This window comes from Vipera berus, assembly GCF_964194415.1.
Source record: "Vipera berus genome assembly, chromosome: 2".
In the NCBI taxonomy this organism is placed as follows: Eukaryota; Metazoa; Chordata; class Lepidosauria; order Squamata; family Viperidae; genus Vipera; species Vipera berus.
Genome location: NC_138203.1, coordinates 51,668,766 through 51,694,547, shown reverse-complemented (window position 1 = coordinate 51,694,547; position 25,782 = coordinate 51,668,766). Strand labels below are relative to the sequence as shown.

General features: G+C 38.4%; 1 protein-coding gene across 3 annotated transcripts in view; it reads right to left on the bottom strand.

Moving 5' to 3' along the window:
• The window catches only part of COMMD10 (COMM domain containing 10), a 69,252-nt gene extending 49,522 nt beyond the window's left edge, over positions 1-19,730 (bottom strand). For all 3 annotated transcript variants that reach the window (XM_081319819.1, XM_081319820.1, XM_081319821.1), the window contains exons 1-5: positions 19,616-19,730; positions 12,840-12,930; positions 11,172-11,282; positions 10,068-10,223; positions 1,790-1,900 (exon numbers count right to left, since the gene is read on the bottom strand). In XM_081319819.1, coding sequence (XP_081175945.1) covers positions 1,790-1,900; positions 10,068-10,223; positions 11,172-11,282; positions 12,840-12,930; positions 19,616-19,650 — 504 coding nt within the window. In that variant the 5' untranslated portion in view covers positions 19,651-19,730. The remainder of the gene's footprint in view (positions 1-1,789; positions 1,901-10,067; positions 10,224-11,171; positions 11,283-12,839; positions 12,931-19,615) is intronic.
• Between the last annotated feature and the right edge of the window lie 6,052 nt (positions 19,731-25,782).

The following is a 25,782-nucleotide window of genomic DNA, read 5'->3' as shown; positions in this document are numbered from 1 at the left end:
TTTCCTAAAGCACTGAACTCAACATTCAATATTTAGGGTGGAATAGGTACAAAATAACCTTCATTATTTTATAAAATTTTACTAATATCCTGAACAGTTGTTGCCTGCTCTTTAAAAAGAAGGGATGAAATTGGGGAAAAATGTATAATAAAATCCATCTTTACGACGACAAGATTAATTGTGGGCTCTTTCATACATCAATGTTTCCATCCCCAATCTGTCAAAAAATCTGAAACTGATCCACAATCATCCTCAGTTCTGCTGACCTCAGATCACCCAAAACATAAAAGAGAATATGATGAGCTTGTTAACATTCACATATTAATAAAGGTAAAGGTAAAGGTTCCCCCGCACATGCGTGCTAGTCGTTTCCAACTCTAGGGGCCGGTGCTCATCTCCGTTTCAAAGCTGAAGAGCCAGCGCTTGTCCGAGGACATCTCCGGGGTCATGTGGCCGGCATGACTAGACGCCAAAGGCGCACAGAATGCTGTTACCTTCCCACCGTTGTGGTCCCTATTTTTCTACTTGCATTTTTACGTGCTTTCAAACTGCTAGGTTGGCAGAAGCTGGGACGAGTAACAGGCGCTCACTCTGTTACGCGGCACTCGGGATTCGACCCACCAAACTGCCGACCATCTGATTGACAAGCTTAGCGTCCTAACCTACTGAGCCACCGTGTCCCTTCACATATTAATAAGTGAATGCAAACAAATATTTTTCTACCCACAATCCTGGACTAACAAAAATCTCCTCATTTCTACTCTACATAAAAGGCAAATCAATTCCTAGTAGCATATATGGTTTCCATTATATATTTGTCTAGTAGTTTTAAAAAAAGTTAGCGGAGGGGAAAGTTTTAAAATTGCCCAGGCATGATTCCATTGTATTTAAAAACTCCAAAGAATTGTGAAAGTAAAATAAAAAACCAGTATGTCAGCAATTTCATTAATAAATATAATCAAAGTTGTAACACCATATGCTGGCATGCCAGGTGAGCATGGGTATAAATTCCTCAATAAATAATTAAATACAGTTTTGCATGTTGCTAAGGTGGCAAAACAATGGATAATAGACCAGTTTCAGGAACAAGACACTGAACCTCAATGTGGTAGGGAGTTAAAAGAGAGGACCTAATGAGTAGCTTAAGTCCAGGGGCATGGAGACAAAATGAGGGAAGTTCTACCAATGAGAAAAAAGACCGCACAAAATTCTACAAAGAAACACTTCAAAAGACCACCTTTGTTATAATTTCCAATGAACCAGAAATAAATCATCTTAGCTTCCCAAAACAAACCAACACTATAAGATTAGACCAAAATAGTGTAAATCTTTTGTTTAGAAGTAGCCTTAGCTGTCTGTAACTCAATGGCCTATTTAAATTTACACCTTGCTTCTAATTCCTGAAGTATAAAGACTGACTTAGGATTGCCCACAACTGCCTATAACTGTTGCCACATACCTATGCTGCAAAGAGGTTGATGGTTAAGCATAAGTTGCAGGTGACCACAGAACAGGCTGATGCAAACACCTCCCAAATCCCAACTGCACATTGTGCAGAGGTGTGCATCTTGCATGCCGATTGGTTGATCCAACTTCCTGTTCTGGGCTTTGCTGTTTGAGTGGCCCTGGCCAGAATGTTAAAATTCACAGGTGTACGAATGCAACAATTATGGAACCATCTATGGACTGATGCAGCGCTAGAGAAGTCTGCTCAATCCTTAATTCAGTCATTATCTGCAAAGCTGCCAAAACACTAATGAAAAAAAAATATGTGACATATTGCTCTTACCTTTGAATCTTCACTGCTGACTCCAAGTTCTAATACAGCTTGAGGAGATTTTTGTTTTGCCTGCATGGACTGAGCCATCTGAAGGTTGAGTTGCCATCCGACTGTCTCAAGCTACAAAACACAATATCATGCTGATTACTAGTGTGGTAAATAAAAGAAGACAGTATTTTTTTCCCAATACTGCTTAGGAACAATTGTTAGTCAATATGAAGCACAGAGACTGAACGAAAAACAATTCTACCATCTTTCTTCATTTCTCTACCAGGCTTACTTTTACAATCAGGTTAAAGAAAAAATATTATTTATGGTTAAGAAGTGAATTACAATTATCATTGTTATTAAAACCCACAAACCACAAATATTTTTTTTAAAATTCTCAGTTACTACACATATTAACTCCCAAGGCCATAAAATAAGTGACTAGGGGGAAGTTATTACAGAGTAAAGAAAGGTTTTATTAAGTCAGTAGATTTTGCTCCTTAAGAGTGCTCCTTACCGATTTGTGACAATAATAAATAAATAGAAGGGACCCTGATTTCTTAGCCATAAAACAGAAGCATTCTAATTTTAAAATAATAGAAATTGGCTTTAGAAACCTGTTTAAAAAGTAGTCTTGTAATAAAACTATAGAAGCTATGGTGTCCTGACTACTTATTTTATTAGCCCAAAAGGTTTGATGGCATGATTTATTGGCAAGAATAGCCTCTTTTGGAAATAATACATTACGTGCTGATTGTGCAACTATATGCACAACTAACTGGAAAAAACCTGAGAAGCATACACAGTATCGGTATTATTTAGTATGCTATAATGCAAATAAATAATCTGCATTAGTCTAACAGCAGGTACACTTCTCATGCCAATTCATGCCTTGAAGAAAATTCAAAACTAAATCAAGACAAATGCAGAAAAAGGAAACAGAAGGTATTAAAAAAATTGTGGCAAATATAAGGATAAAAATATAGGTAAGGCAGAGGCTCACATAGAAAAAAGCAAAACAAAAAACAAAATCCCACAACCAGAACAAGCCACCCTCCAAGATCTGTCATGCTGATAAAATTCATCAGGCAGTTACTTTAAATTACTGGAGGGCCAATCTTACCATTCAAGCCATACACTGTTCTTAGCTTGGCCTTTGTAGTAGTCCTTGGGTTATGACCCTAAATGGATCAGAATTTTAAGCAAGCAGTTGTTAAACAAAACACTATGCGACCATATGCTTAACTATGGCAGTCCCAGCAATCCAGATTGCAGTTGTTAGACCAGGACCACATGGTCATTAGGCTAGGGACCCATGTTTTTCTTGCCCTATATGAACTGCCTCTGCTGCAACTCTCCCTTTTCCACCACAGCCCCCAAATGAAAGTCATCTTCTCCCTTCTTTTGCTTGCTCAGGATTTAGGCAACCATCAAGGGACCAGTCCTGCAATATGTGTAGCAAGTGCAACGGAGCCTCAGTTGATGGCTTTGTAAGAGAACAGCTGGGTCAAGCGAACAGATGGCCTCTGGATTGTCACTGCGTTTAGTTTTTTGTCAGTAAGCTCGTTGCAGTCTGTTTCTTTGCAAGTTGAATTGTTATCTTATCATTGTAACCATGGTGAGTGTCACATGTTCAGCCATGTAGTTTGTTTGGTTTTATATTTATTACTGTGTGCGCATGTCCAAAACAAAAGTTACTTTCTCTTTCTTTTCCTTTGTGCTCTCTGGCGAGATAGACATGTAGTCATGAGTCTTTCTGTGGTTTTACAAGTTTCTTTGTAATTAAAAGGTTTATAGTAGAATATATGCTTTGGGTTCTCTTTCTTTTACCTGTTGTTTATCATGCATCAAATGAACCACGGTTCATCGCCCTCTGATAGGGTTTTGTTTGATTTACTCTTCTGACATGGATGGCCTCTGTTAGCGCTCCGTCCTTTGCTGAATGTCCAAGGCCAGTTCTCCTGGAGCACTTCCAAAATAAACTGCAGAGCACACATTGCACCTCCAGGAAACCCTTGTCTCTCCACTGCATCCAATTCTGCCCTCAACCTGAACAGTGCCTCTTGGAGAACACCAGCCAGCATGATGAACACGCTGCACCTCACCATCCTGTGCCATTGTGCTCTCCACGGCCTGTGGGCTATCACTTCTGGCCAGGCCAGCAAGCTGCTTTTAACAGACAAGGTTCCACCTCCCTACCATTTCACCAAGTTCACCAAGCACGTCCTTGAGTTGCATCTTCAGCCAGTGCCCACAACACAGACCCACAGGAGGGGGAAGAAGATAGCAAAGATTATCTGGAGGCTGCCATTGCAGAGGGAGGGAGTGGAGTGCAGCATGCCAAAAAAGGCAGAGGCGGGGGAAACATAGGTGGGTAGGGGGAGTTTAAGTAGAGGTGATTTGCACAGGGCAGGAGAACATAGCTGTAGCACACTGTGACTGATCATGATTGAGGTCAGGTCAACAAGCAGCCAAATCACATGACTATGGGGATGCTGCAATGGCCAGAACATTAAAGACTGGTCATGACTACCATTCATTCAGCCCCATCATAGTTTCAAACAGGCAGTGAACACACGATAGTAATCCGAGGGAGTCTATAAAATTAGAAGTACTGAAAATCTTGAAAGCTTGAAACCATCTACAAATTGCTCCAACTCGAAGCCACATGATTACATTTGATATCTCAAATCAGTTTAAGGGATACTTTGATCCTATTGTTCCTTTGAAGCTCCATGCAGCTCTTAAAGATAGTCACCGCGAAACATTACAGCATGAATATCCATTTAAGGCCAGTAGCTCCTAAAAGATCACATTGCCAGGGAAGGGTGGGAGGAAAACAAAAAGTCAGACCAGTAATGTTCAGTCTCCAGTAAACATCCTGTCTTCTCAGGAAAAAGATGCCTCCCAAAAGGAATAATGTTACATTGTATCTTTATAATTTCTGAACAGTGCAAAATAGTTTATTAAGAATGGGCCTTACATCTTTAATAAATATGCATAACTTTTATGCCCCTAAATTAACAAATTAATATACTCAGGACTGTTTGTTGTTATATTCATTGCACAGAACCAAACCTACTGACATTTCCTTTTCTGGTGGAAGATTCACTCTCAGATAATAAGTTCACTACTTCTCCGCTAAGTTTAGTATTTAAGTTTAAGTTTAAGTTGAATTTATATACCGCCCTTTTCCCGTAGGACTCAGGGCGGTTTACAAAGTATTTAAAAACGTCAATACAATACAAAAGTTAAAAACAGTTAAAAATAATTAAATTTGATCCCTGAAAAATATAAAACCCCAATTAAAAACTCAGCCTAGGCCAGAAAGCTCAAAGAGCCAGGTCTTCAGGTCCCGGCGGAATGACCGAAGGTTGGGGGCAGTCCTAAGCTCCACGGGCAGCTGGTTCCAAAGGGCAGGCACACCCACTGAGAAGGCCCTCCCCCTGGGTTTTATCCACCGGCAGTCTTTTACCGGCGGCACCCTGAGAAGGCCCTCCATGTGGGAGCGCACAGGACGAAGGGAACTTGATGCCAGCAGCAGGTGTTCCCTCAAATTTACCTACTATGCTTTTCTTTTTTTATATAAATGGGGATTCTCAGTCATCCAGGTCATGACTGTCCCAAAGATGCTTTTCAAAAGGCAAATGGATTTTGGTTTTTATCTTGAAAAATCTTTCACTTCCCGTCCAAGAAGCTTCTTCAGTTTTTGTCTTTTTTATATTTCTCAGTAGAATCAAGATTAACTATGTTAAGCAGAAAACAGTTCAATAAACTCAGTGTCATATTTAGAAGGTGAAAATAACACGTCAGTCATATGTTTTATACTAGCACTAAAAAGTTCTGCATTTTATCTGAGCAAATACAACTTATTTCCAGTCAGAATTGCTGGTGTCAAAAAAAAACAAAAAACAAAATTATTCCAGCCATTGGACCATACATTATTTCTAGAGCTCACTTCACAATCACAACGGCAATGCTATGATAAAGTGAAAACCATGTACTGGGACAGACTTATATCACTTCCTACTTGGTTAATAAGCAACAGACAACACATGGCTGTGACTTGCAATTTTACTTTGGTCACAAAGCTGGGATATTTTACCCTTCTTACTTTGAATAGTCACTAAAGTAAGCTCTCAGTAAGCAGGAACTACTTGTATGCCGTATGAAGAGTCTTGACGCCTGGTTGCTTACATATAAATCCAGCACATACAGTAATAATAGCAAGGGGGAGGGGGAAAACATGCCATATTAAGATTTTTAAAATCAACAGAATTCAAAATGTTGCATATTTGCTTTGGAGATTATTATTCAGTGTGATGAGAAGATTCTTGCCAGTAGAAAAAAAAAGTAAAATATAGATTAAATCTTATCTTTTACAACAAATAAATAATTTCCTTTGGAAAAGGCCTTCCTAATGCAGTACAACACTGAAGTGAAACAAACACCAGCAAAATTTGTTTAGGGCACAATAATAGGTTTATTGAATTACAGTATCTCATAATACACTATGAGTCAGCCCATTCTAGTCCCACATGATGTCACTCCTGCATTTAAATAAAATGGTAGAAAAAAAAGCAACTTTATTTGTTAGATCTTGGCTCATATCAGGAGCTATTTCTAGTAGTTCTGACACTTCTGACATTAACAGTGCTCTAATTAAGGTGTTAATATGAAGTTTAATGCCCTGAATTTCTTCCAATTAATTTCAAGGGAGCTATTAACACAATTTCCAAAATTTCCTCTGCTTGACAGAAATATTAAAAACGTTATGTATTGCAGCCACAAACGTTTGATGTCAATAACAAATAGAATATCACACTACCCATCCCATCCACCCCCTCCAAAGTTACAAACTGCAAAAATGCTCAGTGCTCAGGTTACCATGTAAGAAAAAGCAAAGCTCCAAAATCCTTAATATTGTATGATAGATTCATCCAGGGTACCTTCCAATCTAGAAAAAGATATTAGCAGAAGCTATGCAAGTAATTGTTCTTCCTTGCAGCAATCTTTTCATACAATTTTCTATATAGCTAGGCTTCCAGCCATGACTTTGATGGCATGCCTTCATTACATCTTCACACTTCATGCTTCATGCCTTCACCTGCCAGTTACTGAGCAGGTGTTTTTGATCAGTGTTTTTCAAACTTGGCAACTTTAAGATGTGTGGACCTCGATTCCCAGAATTCCCCAGCAATTATGTTGGAAGTCCATTCATCTTAAAGTTGCCAAGTTTGAAAAACACTGCTGTACATATTTTAGATACTTCCACTTCCAGTGTGAGCCTTATGGTAAGTCAGATCCAATATAGGGAACAACAAAATACAGTATATAAGTAAGCATTATATGGAAAAACAGTAAATAAGTACCTTCAATGTTGCTTGCACCTTCCCAACTAAGCTCATTCACAATCTTAATTACACTTTAACTGCAGCAGTTTCTTTTTTTAGAATGTAAATTTTTTAACTGAGTACATTCTAATTTATGCCACCTCTTTAATGTATTCTTCTGATGTGTACATCTTTTAATTACACATAAAAAACTGTAAACCTTTAAACAGTGGCAACCAATTAAAATAAGACAAGGCACAATGGAGAATAAGGTCCTCAGCAATAAAAGAGAAACCATTCACCAGTTCACAATGCACAGCATCCTTCACTCCAATTGTACATCTTACTTTCACTTTAAAAGCAAATAATGGTTCACCAGGATGCATTCAGAGTTTACTCTTTTGTATCAGGAAAGCTGATTTTTCATTATGTATGGTTCAAACTTAAACAAATTCTGGGCAGCTTTTAAACCCAGTTTCAAGCCAGTTTGCCTCAAACTATGATCGTGCATGTCAGGCCAATGGAAAAACAAAGTTAAATAATGATTTAGCATACACCTGAATCAATCTACAGTTTGTAAAGTATGTCCTCCATGAGATGTTCAACCAATAACTAAATTATTCAAAACAATGTGAAAAAACCACCCCCTTACAAGTAATATATTTATATTAGGAAAGGGTTTTATTCAATAGAAAATTCTGCAATAAATAAAATAATGGGAACTTCTCCGATAACACAAATGTTGCACACAATTGTTTCTTTTAAGCATAATATGAATTTAAAATTCATAAAACTGATTTATGGGCAATGTATTTATATACATAGCCATTTTTATATTGCTCGGCTCTTTCTAATATAAGCTTTTTTCAATAGAAATTTTGGTATGGTCAGGGCTTTTTTTCTCATAGAACACTCAGAACGGCGTTCCGGCACCTTTTTTTGAAAAAAAAAACCCAGCTCCCTTATTGGCTTTCCTAAGCCTATTGCAGGGCTAGCAATCTTGGCTCCTTTTTATGACTCATGGACTTCAACTCCCAGAAACCCTGAGCCAGCCATGCTGAGCGGAAAGGGAGAGGTTTCCAAGCTGAGCCATGCTGGCTCAGGAATTCTGGGAGTTGAAGTCCTTGAGTCATAAAAGAGCCTGCACTAGAGGAGGGCATTAAAATTATTTACAGGATTACTTCTTTAGGAACTAAACTTTTAGAATCTAAAACAACTAATTCAAAAAAGCCAACAGGAAAGAACCTCACATTTTTCATCTGCTTCTGTCTTTTGGAAGGTAAAATTAACAAAATAATCTATTTCTTATGTTAACATCTCTGCAATGAAATCAAAGGTAACAGGAAAGAAATGACAAACATTTTTCTCAATGTAATATGTCTAATTTAGCTGATTCTAGAAAAAAATAGTATCTTTTGTACACTCTTGAAAACTATTTTGAATCTAAACAATTCTTAACAATGAAATATTCTTAATTTGGACTTTACTTTTACTGTTTGGACTGTTGTGTGTTTTGAAAAATAGATTATTTAGAATCTAGTTATGTTGCACTTCAGTCTTTAAATAATTAACCTAGTATATACATAATAATATATGATGTTTTCCCTGGTGAGCTTAACGTCAATAACAACATTTATTAAAAGACTAAAATAATTTCTGGTGGTATTATCTGTGTAGTAAAATTTTGGACAAGCAGTGATCATGTTACATATGTGCATAAGCGTAGTCAGTAGCATATGCCTTTTTAAAAATATCAAACATGCAAAGAAACAAAAATAAGTCCAAAATATCTGTATTACATCCAGAAATGACAACTTTGCAACCAATATTTCTCATCCATAACTATGGCACCCTAAGGATACCTGCATACATGCAAATGTTTCTCTGGGATCAGTAACGCAGCAGGGATTGGTTTTTCCTTCCAGTAACATATACCTAAAACCAGCTTATTACATTTGGCAATTGTACTAAAAAAAAATCTCATTGTCAACCAATATAATTCATTTAATTTGAAATCAAGTGAAAAATTGATTTAAATTATTTTATTAAAACAAATTAATGGTAATTCTTTTATAAGAAGTTGCCTCAAACAAAATGAGTTTGACATGCCTGCTCTAGATAGTTGAATGCTCCAAAATAAATTCTAGACCAGGCCTGTACATGCAGCCTACCAAGCACCCACACTTTTTTTTAAAGTAATAAAATCACCACCACTGCCCTGAAAGTCATGTTGCCTAGTGCCTCCATGGCTTACCATGACCACAAACTCCAACACTGTAGATGCTCCTCTATTCACCAAATCATCGATTAGCCCACCAGCATTCCTTTGCAGACCACAAAGATTTTTAATTTATCAGTGTGGGTCTTTCCCTTCTACAAGTTGCACAGATCTCTTCTAGATTTTCCTCTTGCCTTTCCGAGTTAACTCCTTGGTCTGTCATTGAGCAAGAATTGACTTTGTAGGGAAGCATATTATCATTTGATGTATATTTAACATATGTTCTACCTTTATTTACCAATTATATAATATTTGTATGCAATCCACATGGTGATGTTTGGGGAAACTTACAATAGAAAAAATATATTTTTAAAATCATAAGATTAAAACATCGCCTGACCCACACCGCCTCCACTGCCTGCACCACGCAGCCCCGCCATATAGAGTGGGCTCTGCTGCTTCCACAGCACCAGCCACGCCGGCTCCAGCCCCGGGGGGGAGCCAGCTGCCAACACCCTTCGCACCTGTGACTGCAGCAGCGCCCCACCTCCACCACCACCCCACCTCCTGCACCCGCCAAGATGAGAATTCTGGCACCTTTTTTTTTAGAAAAAAGCACTGGGTATGGTTATTGCTGAAAATGATACTCGCTTGCTATAACTCTGCCCAAACTCTTCTGTGCTTAGAAGAAACTATTATCTATATCTCTGATTATTTAATGTGTTGCATAAATTTCAATCATAATTACCTTATGTGATGACAAAATTCTTTGTCTAAACTTTTCCACTATCTCTGGACCTCCAATTGTCCATACAGTAACAAATACTTCTATTTTATCATGATTCAAGTTGGAATGCTGCAGCTGCTGTTGCAAAATAGTATGTTTCAAGTTGTGATAAATGGCCTGTAAAAAAAAAAAGATATTCAATGTACTGCACATACTTTCATAAATGTTGTTTTAAATTACAATTATGAAGAACCCAGGGAACGCTGAACAAATGTGCAAATGTGATTTAGGATTTTCAGTAACAACAGAAGCATAGGATTGAAAAACGGAAATTATTCATTAATAAAATGACCATAAAATAATATCCCTGAAACAGAAAGGCTAGTTTTAAAAAGAAAGAAAGTTGATTCCGTGAGGAGAAATTTATTTGTATAATAAATATAGCAGTCTGTAAATTATTTCTTACTGTAGTAAAATACGACATGTAAAATAATAGATTATGTGACTTGTATCTCTTCAAGTAATTCAAAGAGAGAGATTCCAATGCTATTATTTTTCTTTGTGATTTCTATTTGCTTGAATCTCATGTGCTACACAATGGCTATGATCCATGCTAATCTATGGTTTAAGACCCAGCAGTTATAGGTTTGCTTTACATCTTAAGCCTTAAAAAATAGTTGAAACAAAAGTGGAGGGATTCACACATCTAATGACCTTTGTCTGCTTCTGGCTTATCATGTTGTGTGAATTCAGCTAATCATGGAAATCCTGACACATACAGAATTATACCAGCAATCTAAGAAACAAAAAGCTTGCATTCTTGCATAGGTATGTATTTCAGCCATATATCATCTTAATATACAGTTGTCGAAATCATATTTTCTTAGAAATTCAGTTGTAACCAATATACTTCTTTATATAATAAAGGTTAAGACTGTAGCAATAATTCTTTAATGCATAGTGACAATCTCTACTTTTTCCAAGACATCAACACATCCATGTAAAAAACAAAACAAAAATATTTGGAGCACTATCTTTTAATGTCAAACTTTCAAAAATCTTTTTCTCTATATCAAGTTAAATATTTACAAACATATCAAAATTATAACGTTAAAAAGTGGATACCTGTTCCAAAATGAATGTTATGGTTTCAAGTATAAGATGAAGGTCTTGTTTTTCTATTGAGAATGCAGCTTGAAGTTTTTCCTCCTCCTCTTCTGTGAAAGTACTCTCTGTCTGAAATTTATAAAAACTCTCCAGTTTTTTTTAAATAAGGAAATTATTTAAATGATTGCTCCATGCCCCATTCCCTAACTGCTGCCTGAGGTAAATATGAAAAGAATAAAAAGCAAATAAATGCAAACTTAAATTCAAAAGCAAAGGCAAACAGTTTACCTGTAAATATACAGTAAATAAATTTCCTTTGCTAGCATTTTTCTTTTCAAAGTCACTAATGGGGAAAGGTCTGTTCTCTAATGTTCATAAAATAAATAGTGAGAGCCAAAGAGAACAGAATGTTTTACAAGAATTTCTTTTGTACTGATTTGATTCTTTATAGATGAAGAAGCCTCATTTGCTTTCTATAATGTCTAACATCCTTGACTAAAATATTGTTATCTACTGTATATTGTATTCTTTGTTTATAAAAATCTGTTTTCTGCAGCCCTCTGAGCTACTTATGATCATGATAGCTAAACACTGCTAAAATTGCCGTTTGGATGTGAAAAACCAAACATTGCCATATAAATAAAATAAGCAAACAAAACTTACTGCTGACACTAAAAAAAAACCTGCCCTTTCTTTTTTTTCCCCAAATAATTATTTTATTACATTAGGAGATACAAATAATATACCACAGATACAAATATTAGCTGAATACAATAGGGATTTTTTGCAATGTAAATTAGAAATTGTTAATATGATGATTTAGACAAGGCTTTAAAAAGCTTTAAAAAGGATGTTAACTGTAACTCTTGGGCACCCCAAAAGAAGGACCTCCTTCAGTTTAGTTCTCTCCAGAGAACTATCATTTTTAATTTTAGAATTATTGTACCATACTATAAACTTGGAATGGCGTGGGTTTTGGAAATACTTATCTCCTATCTCCCATAGTACATGCCCAGCCAATTCAATCTGGCAAGATTAGTGCGCTCATGGGAACCATCATTTAAACAATGCATTCTATCATGACCCTGGAGACATACAGTATCTTTTCTGTAGTAGCAAATGCCCTCTAGAATGAGGTTTCCCCAAGATTCCAACAGCCTCCACTCTGCAGAGGTTTTGAATGACCTGGAAGACCTGACTCTATACCCAGGCATTAGGACAAGGATGCCCAAAGCCTCCTTTTAATTAGGTTGTTTTCCTTTGTTCCCATCTGATCTTGTCATTCTGCCATCTTTACCCTCCTTTTTTGTTTTTCGTGCTTTTAATATGTTAAACAGTTTATAAACTGTCCAGAGTCACTGAACGCCACTAATTATTAGTCTCCCTAATGACTCATAATTACCATTTAACATGAGACAGAAGCTGATCTGATGTTTGAACAAATTTTATTCTATTTTAATCAAAAATAGATCAAAAAAATGTTAACCCTACTCTGAAATGGAGTTAATGGTTATAATCATTTTACCTCATTCCCTTAACAGGTAATCCTCCAGAGATGTAAACTATGCCCAGAATTTATTGGCCCGCATAGCTACTTCTAGAATTCTGACAATTGAATCTCATATATTTGGAAGCTGCCCAGATAATATTCAACGATTTTGAGTAGTTTTCACTTTCTATACCAACCTTTATGTGAAGCTTCTGAAGAATGCGGGAGAGAAGGCGAGAGAATCTGCCTGTATCCAGAGCATTGATCAAGGTCACAGCTTTTCGAACTCTTAAAAAAGGAATGGAAATTTAAAAAGCGATTCACCTACAGGTAGATAACAGCAGATATATGAATTTATCTCCTCAGCTTTTACCAAGTTGTCAAACAGCAATTTAATATTAATTGAAGTAGCTGACTGCTTTTTCAGGCAATCTGAAAACCTTGAGGGCCAGAGGATGGACTTTGTAATACTTGAAACAGGGTTTTTGTAATACTGTTGCACTGGCTAATTAACATGGGTCTTCTTTTATTTTAATTTTGCTCTTCAATTGTATCACTGACAATTTCCCATAAATCTTAACGTTCAAGGAAAAGCCCCTTTCAGAAACCAGGACTGGCAGGAGAGCATTCAATACATTGTAGACAACAGTTTCGTTTTTAGCTGTTCTCAAGTCTCTGTAAACAAAGAAAATAGTCAAGCCAACCTTGAGAAGAACTGAGAATGTATCTTACCCAAACCCATTATGATGTTTTTCATTTACAAATGTTTCTTTTACTTTTATTCAGAATACAGTGCTCTTTTCTATGGCTATGGTGTAATTCTTGTGATGTAACAGATGACTATTTCTAAACCAATCAACTTTTGCTGTGAAGTTCTTTGTTGTGTTAACCGTAAAAGTAAATGTAATTCATTTCTTGGGGTTCCCCTTTTCATAGGGAGACCCAATTTTATCAGAGTAATAAATTGTTAAAATGGCAGGCCCCAAAACAAGAGCACAAGAATATACATGCAAGGAAGGCAATAAGGATTTGGGGATGTGACATACAGCCCCCTCCCCAGAAGAACGGGAAATCCACCTAAAAGACAAAAAGGGAAGGGGAACAAGCATTACAGACATATCAATTAGATTTATCAGGATATTGAGAATGGAAGCGTCTTAGAAGTTTAGGGGCTCTAACGTGTTTCTTGTACAACCACTCATTCTGGGCAGAAGTGAGATTCTTCCAAGCTACTAAGTATTGTGTCACCCCATGGTGTATTCAAGAATCCAAAATGTCCTTAATCTCCAAGTATTGCTCACCCTCAACTGTGATAGGTGTGGGTGCCTGAGGTGCAGGAGGCCTAAGGTTAGAAGTGATCTCCAGTTTGAGCAAACTGCAATGGAAAACAGGGTGGATTTTCCGTAAGTTCTTTGGCAAGTCCAAATCAACTGTCACAGGATTGATGATGCATTTGTTAGGGAAAGGTCCTACAAATTTAGGGCCTAATTTCTTAGAAGGTTGTAAAGACTTCAAATACTTTGTGGAGAGATATACTCAGTCTCCAACTTTATATGGTTTTTGTTCCATTCTCCGTTTATCGGTTTGAGTCTTATAGTTTCTCTGGCTTCATCCAGAGCTTTCCTGACTGCTGGCCAGATATTTTGTAGCTGTTTAATCCATTCTTGCAAGGAGGGGATTTCAGGTTCCTTGGTAGGGAGTTCAGGAATGGCCACAAATGTTTGACCATTAGCTACTTGAAATTGAGTAAAAGCTGTACTGGAGTGTACAGCATTATTATAAGCCATCTCTGGTTTCTTACTGTTATATTGTAGTAATCTGGATAATGTGTCAGCTAAAAAATTCTTTCCCCCAGAGAGGTAATGAATAGTGAAATCAAAACGATGGAAATGTTGGGACCATCTTGCCTGTTTAGGGGAGACCTTTCTGGGGGTTTTCATGGCTTCAAGATTATTATGATCAGTCCATACTTTAAATGGTATTTTACTCCCTTCTAGGAAATGTCTCCAAGTGAGGAGGGCCCATTGTACAGCATAGGCCTCCTTCTCCCAAGATGCCAACCTCTGCTCACTGTCTGATAATTTCTTAGAGGTGTAAGTACAAGGTTGTAATTGTCCTTCTTTATTTCTCTACAATAAAGCCGCTCCCACAGCCACATCACTGGCATCTGCTTGAATTACAAATGGCTGTTCTGGTTCCAGATGTTTCAAAACCAGTCCATACAAAAAAGTCTCTTAAGTTTCTCAAAGGCTGCTTGACACTCTCCTGTCCATTTTAACAGTTGACTGGGCTTTGGTTTATCCCCCGCCCCCTCTGGTTTTTAACAAGTTTGTGATTGGGAGGGCAATCTATGCAAAAGATGGGATGAATTGTCTGTAAAAGTTTGCAAATCCTAGGAAACTTTGGAGCTGTTTCCTGGTTTTTGGAGGGGCCCAATACAAGACTGCTCTCACTTTCTCTGGGTCCCTCTCTGTTCCCTCACTGGATATATGATAGCCCAAGTAATCAATACGATCTTTGTGAAACACACACTTAGACAGTTTGGTGTACAATTTGGCAGAGCGCAGCTTTTTTAGTACCGGTCTGACCAATTTAATGTGTTCATCTTTGGTTTCAGTGTAAATAAGGATATCATCTAGGTCAGACATGTCAAACTCATGATGTCATGTGACATCACGTGACGTATCAGGACTGTTTTGCCATTGCTAGCAATGGGGTGGACACAGCTTCCAGATGACGCATCCAGCCCACGGGCCGGCAGTTTGACACCCCTGATCTAGGTAAACCAAACCCCCTTTATAAAGGTGATCATGTAGGACCTCATTAATCAATTGCACAAATACTGCAGGAGCCCCTTGTAGCCCAAAAGGGAGAACTTTAAATTGGAAGCAACCAATGGGCAGTTTTCCATTCATCCCCTTTCTTTATTTGTATGCGGTAATAAGCTTCTCTCAAGTCTAGCTTGGAAAAAAATTTCCCTTTAGATAAGTGCGCTAACATTTCTTTCATTAAAGGTAGTGGATAAATGTTCTCCACACACACAGCATTCAGACTCCTATAATCCACGCACAGACGAAGAGAGCTATCTTTCTTTTATCTGAATAATACAGGGGCTGCTACTCGGGGTCTAGCCAGCTCTATAAAACCCCGCTCCAAATTCTTTTTGATGAAATTTCCCAGTTCGTCTAACTCCCTGGGAGTCATAGAGTACATTTTTGGTTTTGGCAATTTCACCCCTGGGATTTCAATAGCAGTCTGTGGGCCGGTGAGGAAGGAGTTCGTCCACTCTCTGTTCACTGAATGCTTCAGCCAAATCTCACTATTCCACTAGGTTTTTCAAGTCTGACTCACTGAGGGCAGAGACAAAATCATGGCATAATCCACATCTCCCACTGTTTTCTTTAGAAGCGGACGGGGTTCCCCCTTGTGGGAATTTTAAGTGTCCTTCCCTCCAGTTGATCATGGGATTCCACTTCTTTAGCCAAGAACTAATGGCCACTCCATCCCTGGGGTCACAATAAAAGCTAGAGTCACTGCATGGTCCCCAGGTTAATATGTAAAGGTCTGGTGGCAAAGCTGCCGGGTACCCCCCTGCAACCGAGCCATCCAATTGGCAGAAAGTAATTGGGGGGGTAGCCTCCTGAGGGGTATCCCCATTTTCCCCAGTAGTTCTGGGCTAATCATGCATTGGGTACATCCCGAGTCCAGCAAGGCAGCTAATTTTACTGTCTTCCCAGTGCCAGATATAGAAATTTCTAGGGGCACTGTTATGGGGTCAATTGGCCCACTCACCAATGGGTTGTTCTTGTAGTCTTCCATCCCTTCTGGGCCATCGTAGCATGAAGTCAGAGCTTGACCCTCTTGATCGTGGTCCTGGGGGAGCTCTATGACTTCTTCAGACCTCATCACAGTCTCCCTGGGGTGCAGTGAGGTTCTCGGAGTTCTCCCAGCCAGTAGACAGTCCCCTCTCTTGGCAGGTGTCTTGCTGCAGCAGTCCATGGCTTGATGTCCCTCTTTACCACATCTGAAGCAGGTGGTGCTGTGAGATGGGGCAGGCAAACCTCATGAAGCCTCCCTTCGCTTCTCTGACTGCGGTTTGAAACAGGCACCAGTCGTACAGCTGTCCTGGGGCTCCGTGAGCTACGCAGGCATTATATAGCTCTTCATTGAGCCCATTCTGGAAACAGCTTACCAGGATGTCTTCCGGACAGCGAAGGCGACTGGCCAACTCTCTGAATTCTTCAGTGTATTCAGCAACTGGTCTCCTTTCCTGCTTCACTGTTTTTATGCACTTCCAGGCTTTCTTGTCTGCTAGCTGGCTTCAAAATGTCTGCAGAGAGCAGCTATAAAATTGAAATTCCTCAATTCAGGTGTGTTGCAATTGTACAGGGTCACCATCCAGTCAGCTGCTCCATCTTCCAAAGCTAGGATAACCACCCAGACCTTATCGACATCGGTAGGCAGTGTTCTCCCATAGATTTACATGTAGGTGAACACTTGTGACAGGAAATACCCCAATCGCCTCGGGTCTCCATCAAACCTCACTCCGATCGGAATCAGTTTTACTCAGCTGGTTGGGGTGGTCTTCCTCTGGTTCCTTGAGATGGACAGCCTCGCCCCGATGCTGCCTCCTGGGTTCCAGCCGCTGCCATCTCTCGGACCTTCAATTCCTCTTCCTCCAATTCACCCTTTGACTCTTCCTCCGATAGGGGGCTTTCTTTTAGCTGCACCTTAAATTTGAGGGCTTTTTTCACATACTCCATCACAGCTTCCATCGTCCCCGACTTCCTTTTCTTCACCTTTATCAGGAGGGGCAGGTTCTGGATTTTTTTCTTTGCCTTTTTCTTCCCTCCACCACGTGTAAGGGTGACTTTTGGGGGGGTTTCTTCCCATCCTTCCTTTTTTCCAACCCCGAGTGATCATCTGACTTGATCATCTTCACCAGAAGGCCCGGCTTCTTCCAGGTCCATGGAGAGGCTTTCATCTGGTTTCAAGCATAGGAGATCTTTGGCCCACTTCTCTGCCTGGAACACCTCCATGTGAAATTTAGTTATGACTCCCCTGGTAGGGAAGCTGCTTCTCCGGGTTGAGTACTACGCAGATCTCGCCTTATGTAAGGACCCACCTCAGCTAACCACCCAAGAAAGGAGAACTCTTGAAACAGGCATTGTCTCAAAAGGAAACTTTTATTAGGGGTTAGTGACAGTAAGGCAGTCAAGGAGAGATCTGGGGAAAATCCCACTTAAATGGCATAGTTAAACCAGCAATATTCCTCCTCCCACCAGAGCAATAATGTCCATTTGAATCCAGTCAATCCACAGATGACATGATATGTGGGTAACTGGCACAGTTGGCGTGCATCTCAAGGTCTTCTCCAGTTTTGTTTCTCCGTAACTGTCTTCCTGATAAGGGAGACACATTCCTTTTTCAAGTGGATAGAGACGGGAGAAGAAAAGTAGAAAGCAAAAGTTATCCCTAATGAAAGCAATTATTCCCCCTCCCATAGAATGGCAGGCCCCAAAACAAGAGCACAACAATATATATGCAAGAAAGACAATAAGGATTTGGAGACCTGACAGTATATGTCTGTATATGTTTCTGTGTACAGTCATTTCCAGGATCTGGAGGAAGAATGAGACCCTCTAGTAACAATACACAAAAACTTATTCAAAAAAAGATTTGGAAAATGGACCTCATTGGCTTGTGAAAAGCTCCCTGAAACAATTATGATTGGTTTGCCTGGAGAAAACATGAAATGAAAATTTTGTATGTGAAATTGTTTATGCAAGCGGTCTGATTGGAGGACAAATGTGTATGTCGATGGTAAAAAGTGTGCATGCCTATGTGTTGACCTCCACCCCCAGACTGAAAGGGACTAGGCCCCTTTGATATGAAGACCAAATCTGGCCCTAAGTTCTGCCTCATTTTACTTTTTCCAATAAGGAACCAAGTCAGAAAATCATTTAAAAACAATTTATTAGAATACTCTGATAAAGTGTGGTCTCCCTATGAAGAGGGGGAACCCCAAGAAATGGATTACATTTACTTTTATAATTAACACAACAAAGGACTTCAAAGCAAAAGCTTGTTTAGAAATAGTCATCTGTTACATCACAAGAATTACAGCATAGCCATAGAAAAGAGCATTGTATTCTGAGTAAAAGTAAAACAAACATTTGCAAACGAAAAACATCAAAATGGGTTTGGTAAGATACATTCTCAGTGCTTCTCAAGATTGGCTTGACTATTTGTTCACGGAGGCTTGAGAACAGCTAAGAAGGAAACTGTTGTCTACAATGTATTGAATGCTCTCCTGCCAGTCCTCGTTTCTGAAAGAGGGGCTTTTTCTTGAACGTTAAGGTTTATGGGAAATTATCAGCAATACAATTAAAGAGCAAAATTAAAATACAAGAAAACCCATGTTAATTAAGCCAGTGCAACAGTATTATAAAAACTATGTTTCAAGTATTACAAAGTCCATCCTCTGTGGCCCTCAACCTCCAGCTAAACAGAAACGAAATGATTCTTACTTCCCTTACTAGTCTTGCAAAGAAAACAAGCCTCCTCAGAAGTAGGTCTGATGATGCGAGTCATTGTTTCACAACCTTAGCAACTGTGAAACAGCAGACTTCGAGTCCCGCAATTATGGGACTTGAAGTCCGCACATTTCAAAGTTGCTAAAGCTGGGAAATACTGTGCTCATCAAATATGATGACACAAGGCAAGGAAACTCTTTCTTAGAAAGTCAGGAATGATTTTACGTGTGTGAACCTTGGTTCCTTATTCTCTTTGCTCCTTGTTCAAGTGTTAACATTGAAAGAGAAGCTCGCCTCTCCCCCTCCGTTTACTTTTTATCCTGCATCACTTAATATTTTTTTAAAGGGCGTCTCCTATCCAAACGCAGCCGGGATGGTACTAATCCGCAGCGTCTTTTAGGCAAGAGGAGAAACACCAGAAGAAGTCTCGTCCTTACCTCTCGGTATCCGGAATAACCATGGGCGCCGCCATTTTGAACCCCGTCAATCATACCTCCCCCTTTCCCTGGAGAGCCAATCAGCGGGCTCATAAAGCTTTCTCCCGGAAAAGCTAATCCTAGCGGCGCGAGTCAGGCAAGCTCCGCCTTTCGCCTTCTAAGCCTTCTCCGGGTGTTTATCGCCGGGGAGCGGCAGGAGGGAGTGGATAGTGGGGTGCTGGTGCTGCGATCGTCACAGCCGGCGAGTAGCACGCAACGGAGCATGCGCGTGAAAGCGCTGCCTCTTGCAAAGTGTTGTCTATCTTCCGTTTGGCTAAGTGTCATAATCATTTGGGTCATTGCATAAGAGATTAGTGTTTATTCATTTCCGAGGTACGTGGCTGTTCACCCATCCTTTAGTCCACAGAAAATGACACTTTTTGGCAAGGCTATTCACAGCAAAGCAGGACAAATTTGGACACGCCCTGCAGCGATGCCACTGTGTAGATCCTCCTTTAGGTGCCTATCTTCAGATGCTGGAACAAATCAGAAACTGCAAAATGCTTTGATTCTTGCAAAAAAATAAAAGGGACAGCTTTTTCTGGTAATTACTAATTTCTAACGAGCAGATTGGTTGCATCTTGTCGTTGGCCTTTTTCTTTGCCAAAAAAGGAATGATTAAAATGCATTTTATCTTGTATACGTGTATGCTGTGTAGGTTTCTTAAGTTTAGGCTAAGGCACAGTAGGCACTGTCCTAATTGTCTATGGCTCCCTCCTTACATAAACATAGTATTCTAAAAATAAAATTTTCACATTGGCAAGAAGTGATGCCATCAGACACTGTGGCCTAGAGGCACCATAAGCCTTTGAATCAGCACTGGTTGTGAATCAAGTTATATTCTTTTTTAAAATATATTTTATTGATTTTTTTAAAAAACATAAATCACTCAATAATTGGTGAACAGTGTGTCGTCTGGGTTACATTTGTAAAACAATCATTAACAATTAATTTCTATAATCCATATTCCACATATTAATTTTAGTTAATTTCCTCTTTCCCCAAAATATCCTCTTTTGCAAGCATTGAACTAATACAATTCTTATTGTTTTGATAAATAACAATTGAATGTATATATTTTCCCAATATTCCTAAAAATAATAATCATTTTAGTATAATATTTCTTTTCTATTCAATCATTCTGGTTGCCTTATCTTAGATCCTGTTACAGTCCTTATTTTAGTTTATTTCTCCCACCAAATTCTAGATATTCTTACTGGTGAAGATTTTCTCAAAAATTAATTATTTACATTTACAAATTTAACTCTATTGTTTCCCGTATAAGCCAGGGGTGTCAAACTCAATTTCATTGAGGGCCGCATCAGCATTGCGGTTGCCCTCAGGGGGCCAGGTGGGTATGGCCAGGGTGGGCGTGGCCTACTGGGTGGGCGTGGCTAGAGTGCATATGGCCTACTGGGTGGGCGTGGTCAGCTTTACATCGTTCGCATCAAGGGTGCCTATGGGGGCCTGGGCAGGAGTGGGACAGATCTGAGGGTCTCTGGCGGAAGGAGGGTCTCTGGGCCAGGGCCAAGGCAGTGGGGGCCGTTCCCTCACTGTTTCCAGGATGGCTTCACGGGCCGGATCCGGGCCCCGGGCCTTGTGTTTGACATGTCTGGTATAAGCCATCTCACACTTTTACATTTCTTAAGAAATAGATAAAACAATGAAAAGAAAAAAAGAAGAAAAAGAATGGAAAACAAGAGTAAAGAAACATAAGAAATAACATACTACTTAAAATATATATCCCTCCTAGGCTAATATGTATTTATTTTCTTAATTTCTTATTCTTTTTAACCATAATTAAGAATATCTTTAATCTTAAAATATTCCATTCAATGCATCTAGTCATCTAGTCCTTTAACTCTTATTCAAAACATTTTTTATAATTTTCTTAAATTCAGTCACATTTAAGTATCTAACATTTCCTTTATTTAAATCATTTCAACTTTTTTATATTGCTCACATCAAGAAAGAGAACACAAAAGAAAAAAAGCATACTATATTGTTTAGAGAATTCATCCCTCTTAGAATAGTATATTCCAAATTTTTTGTATTTCTTTAACCATATTCAAACAATTTTTTCTTTTTTAAGTATTCTCTCTGATAAGTCCCATCATCTATTTTCTTGGTTTCCACCTTAATCTTTTTCCTTTGCCCAGTAACTTTCTTAATGTATTTTGCTGAATCAAAAGGTTTTTCCGTATGTTCATAAATGTTGCTGTAGATATAAAAAGTAAATCAGTATCTTTGTTAGGCACTCCTTTTTATTGGAAATCTTTTTCCTTCTTTTTCTGTCTGCTTCTCTTGTCGCTTTTTGTCTCTCCAGTTCCGGTGTTTTTCCTGATATTTCTAGAATGTTTTATCCAGTCTTTTTTCTTGTCCTCAAGTTTATTTTGTTGTGTTGAAATATAAGTTGTCTTTTCCAAATCTAATATTTCTTGTAAAAAATTTTCCACTTGGATTAGATCATACTTCTTTGTTTTCTAGAATTCCATCTTCAAGTCTCTGTCCTCGAATTTATGTTCAGTCGTCTGTTTTGTATGTGCCTTCTCTGTATTTGCCTGAGGGGTTTTTTTTGTATAAAATTGAATTGGATATGAGTTGATTTATATTTTCAAAGTTACTCTGAATTTCTTTGTGATTTGAGATCATTTTTCTTTGAATTAGTTGCAGCTTAACATATCTCCTCTTGAAAAGTATTCATTTTTCTTGTTAAGTATTTCCTATAAATCTCTGATTTTCCATGATGACCAAAAGTCCAGATTTCCCCCCTCCCTTTGGAAATAGCTTTGGAGTCAGAATTGAATAAATACTTACAGTCCAGAGAATTAAAAAAATGTTTTGTTTTTGTTCCCTCAGGTTTGTAAGTCTACACAGCTGTTCTCTATTTGTTAAAGCTTTGAAAGTCACAAGCAGAGATTAGTTTTTTCCCCAGATTTTACCATGACTGTCATAATCCTCATCCACCAGTAGGTGTCAGAACTGGTTCATTTTTCAGATTTTATTCCTCCATGAAAGGTTAAATTTGCCATTTCCATTAGCAAAAGCATCGGGGGGGGGGAACCCTTCCTTCACCATGAACTCGGAGAGCAAAATGGACATCACCAACAAATTCGGAGTTCTTGGGTTTGGTTAGGAGGGCACTAACTTTTCTAGGCTGCCCTATCTATGTTTCCTGGTAAAATGCATGGAAAAATCCCATTGGGGTTAGGCAGAGCATGATCAGTGGTTAGGGATCCTGGGTGTTGTAGCTCAGAAACATTTAGGAGTCATTAGTTCCTCAATCCTGTCATAGAAGATAGTATTTGTTGGATCTATTCATTGTTTAATGTTTTTATATCCATCTCTAAAATATGTTAAAATGGAAATGCACAAAATGCATTAAAGTAACACCAGCAAGTGGTAGTAGAACTAACATAAAAAAATAAAATTTAGTCAATAAGTGAAAATGATTTTTTGAGTAAAGACTTCTATAGGAAAGCCCAGTTCCTCCTAGAGGAAGCAATACTTCATTTGATCATTTAGGACAGCTCTCTCCAATACTGGGCATTCAATATGTACTCCCATTATCTTCATATTCTATCAACAGCCTTTAGCCATGCTAGCTTTGGGGCTGATGAAATGTGGAGTATACCAGGCTAAGAAAAGCTTTTTAGGATAATTGCTTTGGTGTGTACCATTGAAAACAAAGAATCAACCCATGAATGAAGAAACAAATCTACCATCAATCTATGACTTTATTGGCCATCCTGTTAGCAGGATGACTTTTGCAGCAATTGCCTTTGGTTCTCTGTGGTACAAGAATATGATGGAAATAAGGAGCCTTACACTGACCAATTCACATAATGTTATGGGGAGAGAAACCAGAGAGAGAGGCGGGGTGACATTTTCATTCTCATTCTCTATTCATAGAACAATCCCTGAATAAAGCTTTTCCTATACTATAAATCTGTTTCTTCTTGGAAAGAAAAGCTCTAAACTTCAGCAGGGTAACAACCTACTCTCCATTAATCACACAGAACATTGATTTGTGCTTAGATTGTAAGCCGCCCTGAGTCTTCGGAGAAGGGCGGGATATAAATGGGATTTTTAAAAAAAAGCCTTCACATCTACAAGATTTGAGGTCTCCATTGTGTTTATTGGGTCAATAGCTTCAAGAACATCCTCTTTTTTGAACAAATTTTCAAAGAAAAATGTCAGCTAAAGTACAAATTTTTCCCCGGATTTTCAGAAGAGGATTGTGACAAATGACTATGAAACCTCTATGGATTGAAATCCTAAATAGTGTAAGATCTGATCAAACAGAAAGTGCATATGCAAAGTCTGTTTCTTTTATAACCTTAGTTGCTCTCAGGCTGTTGAATCAGACATCTCAGTTTTTTGGCTGAGATCAAAAATGTTGGCTATTTTGTACAATATCATCCTATTAGTGTGCCCATTATGGAAGCAATCTCATTTTTGAATTTTTTAAAGTTATTAAAATATAATAAGAGGGAAAGGATTATTAATTGCTACACTCTGCTATGCTAATATTCTGTTAAAAATTTAAGGTTGTATTTTCTTAAAGCCTTCTAAATTCTTAAAAGTGTTTTATAGAAGCACTATCTTCTTTATGTAAAATCAAATGTCGGAAGATACTTTGTTTTCAGCCTCAAAAGATTGAACTAATCTAGTTAGTAAATAACATTTTATATTTTAAAATTCATCTTACAATATTGAGAACAAGAAATAGCAGCCCTTTCACTAAAATGAAAATGGTGAAGTTTCTTAAAAGGTATGTAGATGATACGAATAGACTGTCATTCTTCAAGACTGGGAATATCAGTCAACTTAACATGAAACACATAGCATCCGTTCAGGGAGAAAAAAAGGCAGCCAGCTTATTTTCCAAAAGTTCTTTCTTTGATTCCAAATTCCTACAATGTACAATTGGGAATACAGAATGCTCTTAATTTGAGAACTACAAATTTAAGCATTCTCTTTGTTACAAATTTTTCCAGACTCAAAAAGGTATCTGGATTATATCTTGAAATGTTTATCATGGTAGAATTCCAATTTCATCTGATTTTTCAGACAGGAATTTTTAATCAGATCTCTAGTTTCATTTAAAAGGGACGCGGTGGCTCAGTGGGTTAGGACGCTGAGCCTGTTGATCAGATGGTCGGCAGTTTGGCGGGTCGAATCCCGAGTGCCACGTAACAGAGTGAGCGCCTGTTACTCGTCCCAGCTTCTGCCAACCTAGCGGTTCGAAAGCACGTAAAAATGCAAGTAGAAAAATAGGGACCACTACGGTGGGAAGGTAACAGCGTTCCGTGCGCCTTTGGCGTCCAGTCATGCCGGCCACATGACCACGGAGACGTCCTCGGACAAGCACTGGCTCTTTGGCTTTGAAACGGAGATGAGCACCGGCCCCTAGAGTCGGAAACGACTAGCACGCACGTGCGGGGGAACCTTTACCTTTACCTTTACTAGTTTCATTTGGAGATGTAGCTTATGTTTAATTTATCATTTTTATTTTTTATTTTACATTTTATTTATGAAAGTCTTCAAAGGATGTAATCTATGCATTTTCTAGCATAAGTGTAATCTTAGCAGAGAGTAATGAATATAGTTTTTCCTTCTTGATTGTTGATGAGTAAGTGGTGTAAGCAATAGGGTAGGCTAGACTCATTTCCAGTCAAATAATGAAGTGGGATCATTTGGCATTCTGTCGAAGAAAATCAGAATATGTCACTGAAACCCAGAAGAATAGCTCAAAATCTGGTATACACACTACTGTACTAGACAATCTGGAGCCATAGGTCAGTCTGCTATAATAACTCATCTTTCTAAAATATTGCAGCTATGATATGGACTACGCTTTCCATAAATGTGTAGGGTCACATTGTGATAGTCAGGATTATGTCATAATGATTAGGTACCAATATCGCAGTATTTCTGGACATTCAATGTGTCACAGATACCTAATAAGACATAAAAAACAATACAAATTAAGTAATTTGGTTTGTGTTAGCTCAAAAATTTCCCCACAGTAATAATTCTAACCATAGTTCATATAAGTACTACTCTTAAAAAATGTCAACCATATTTGCTTACAGTGAAGAATAGTGAACTAATACCCTACGAAC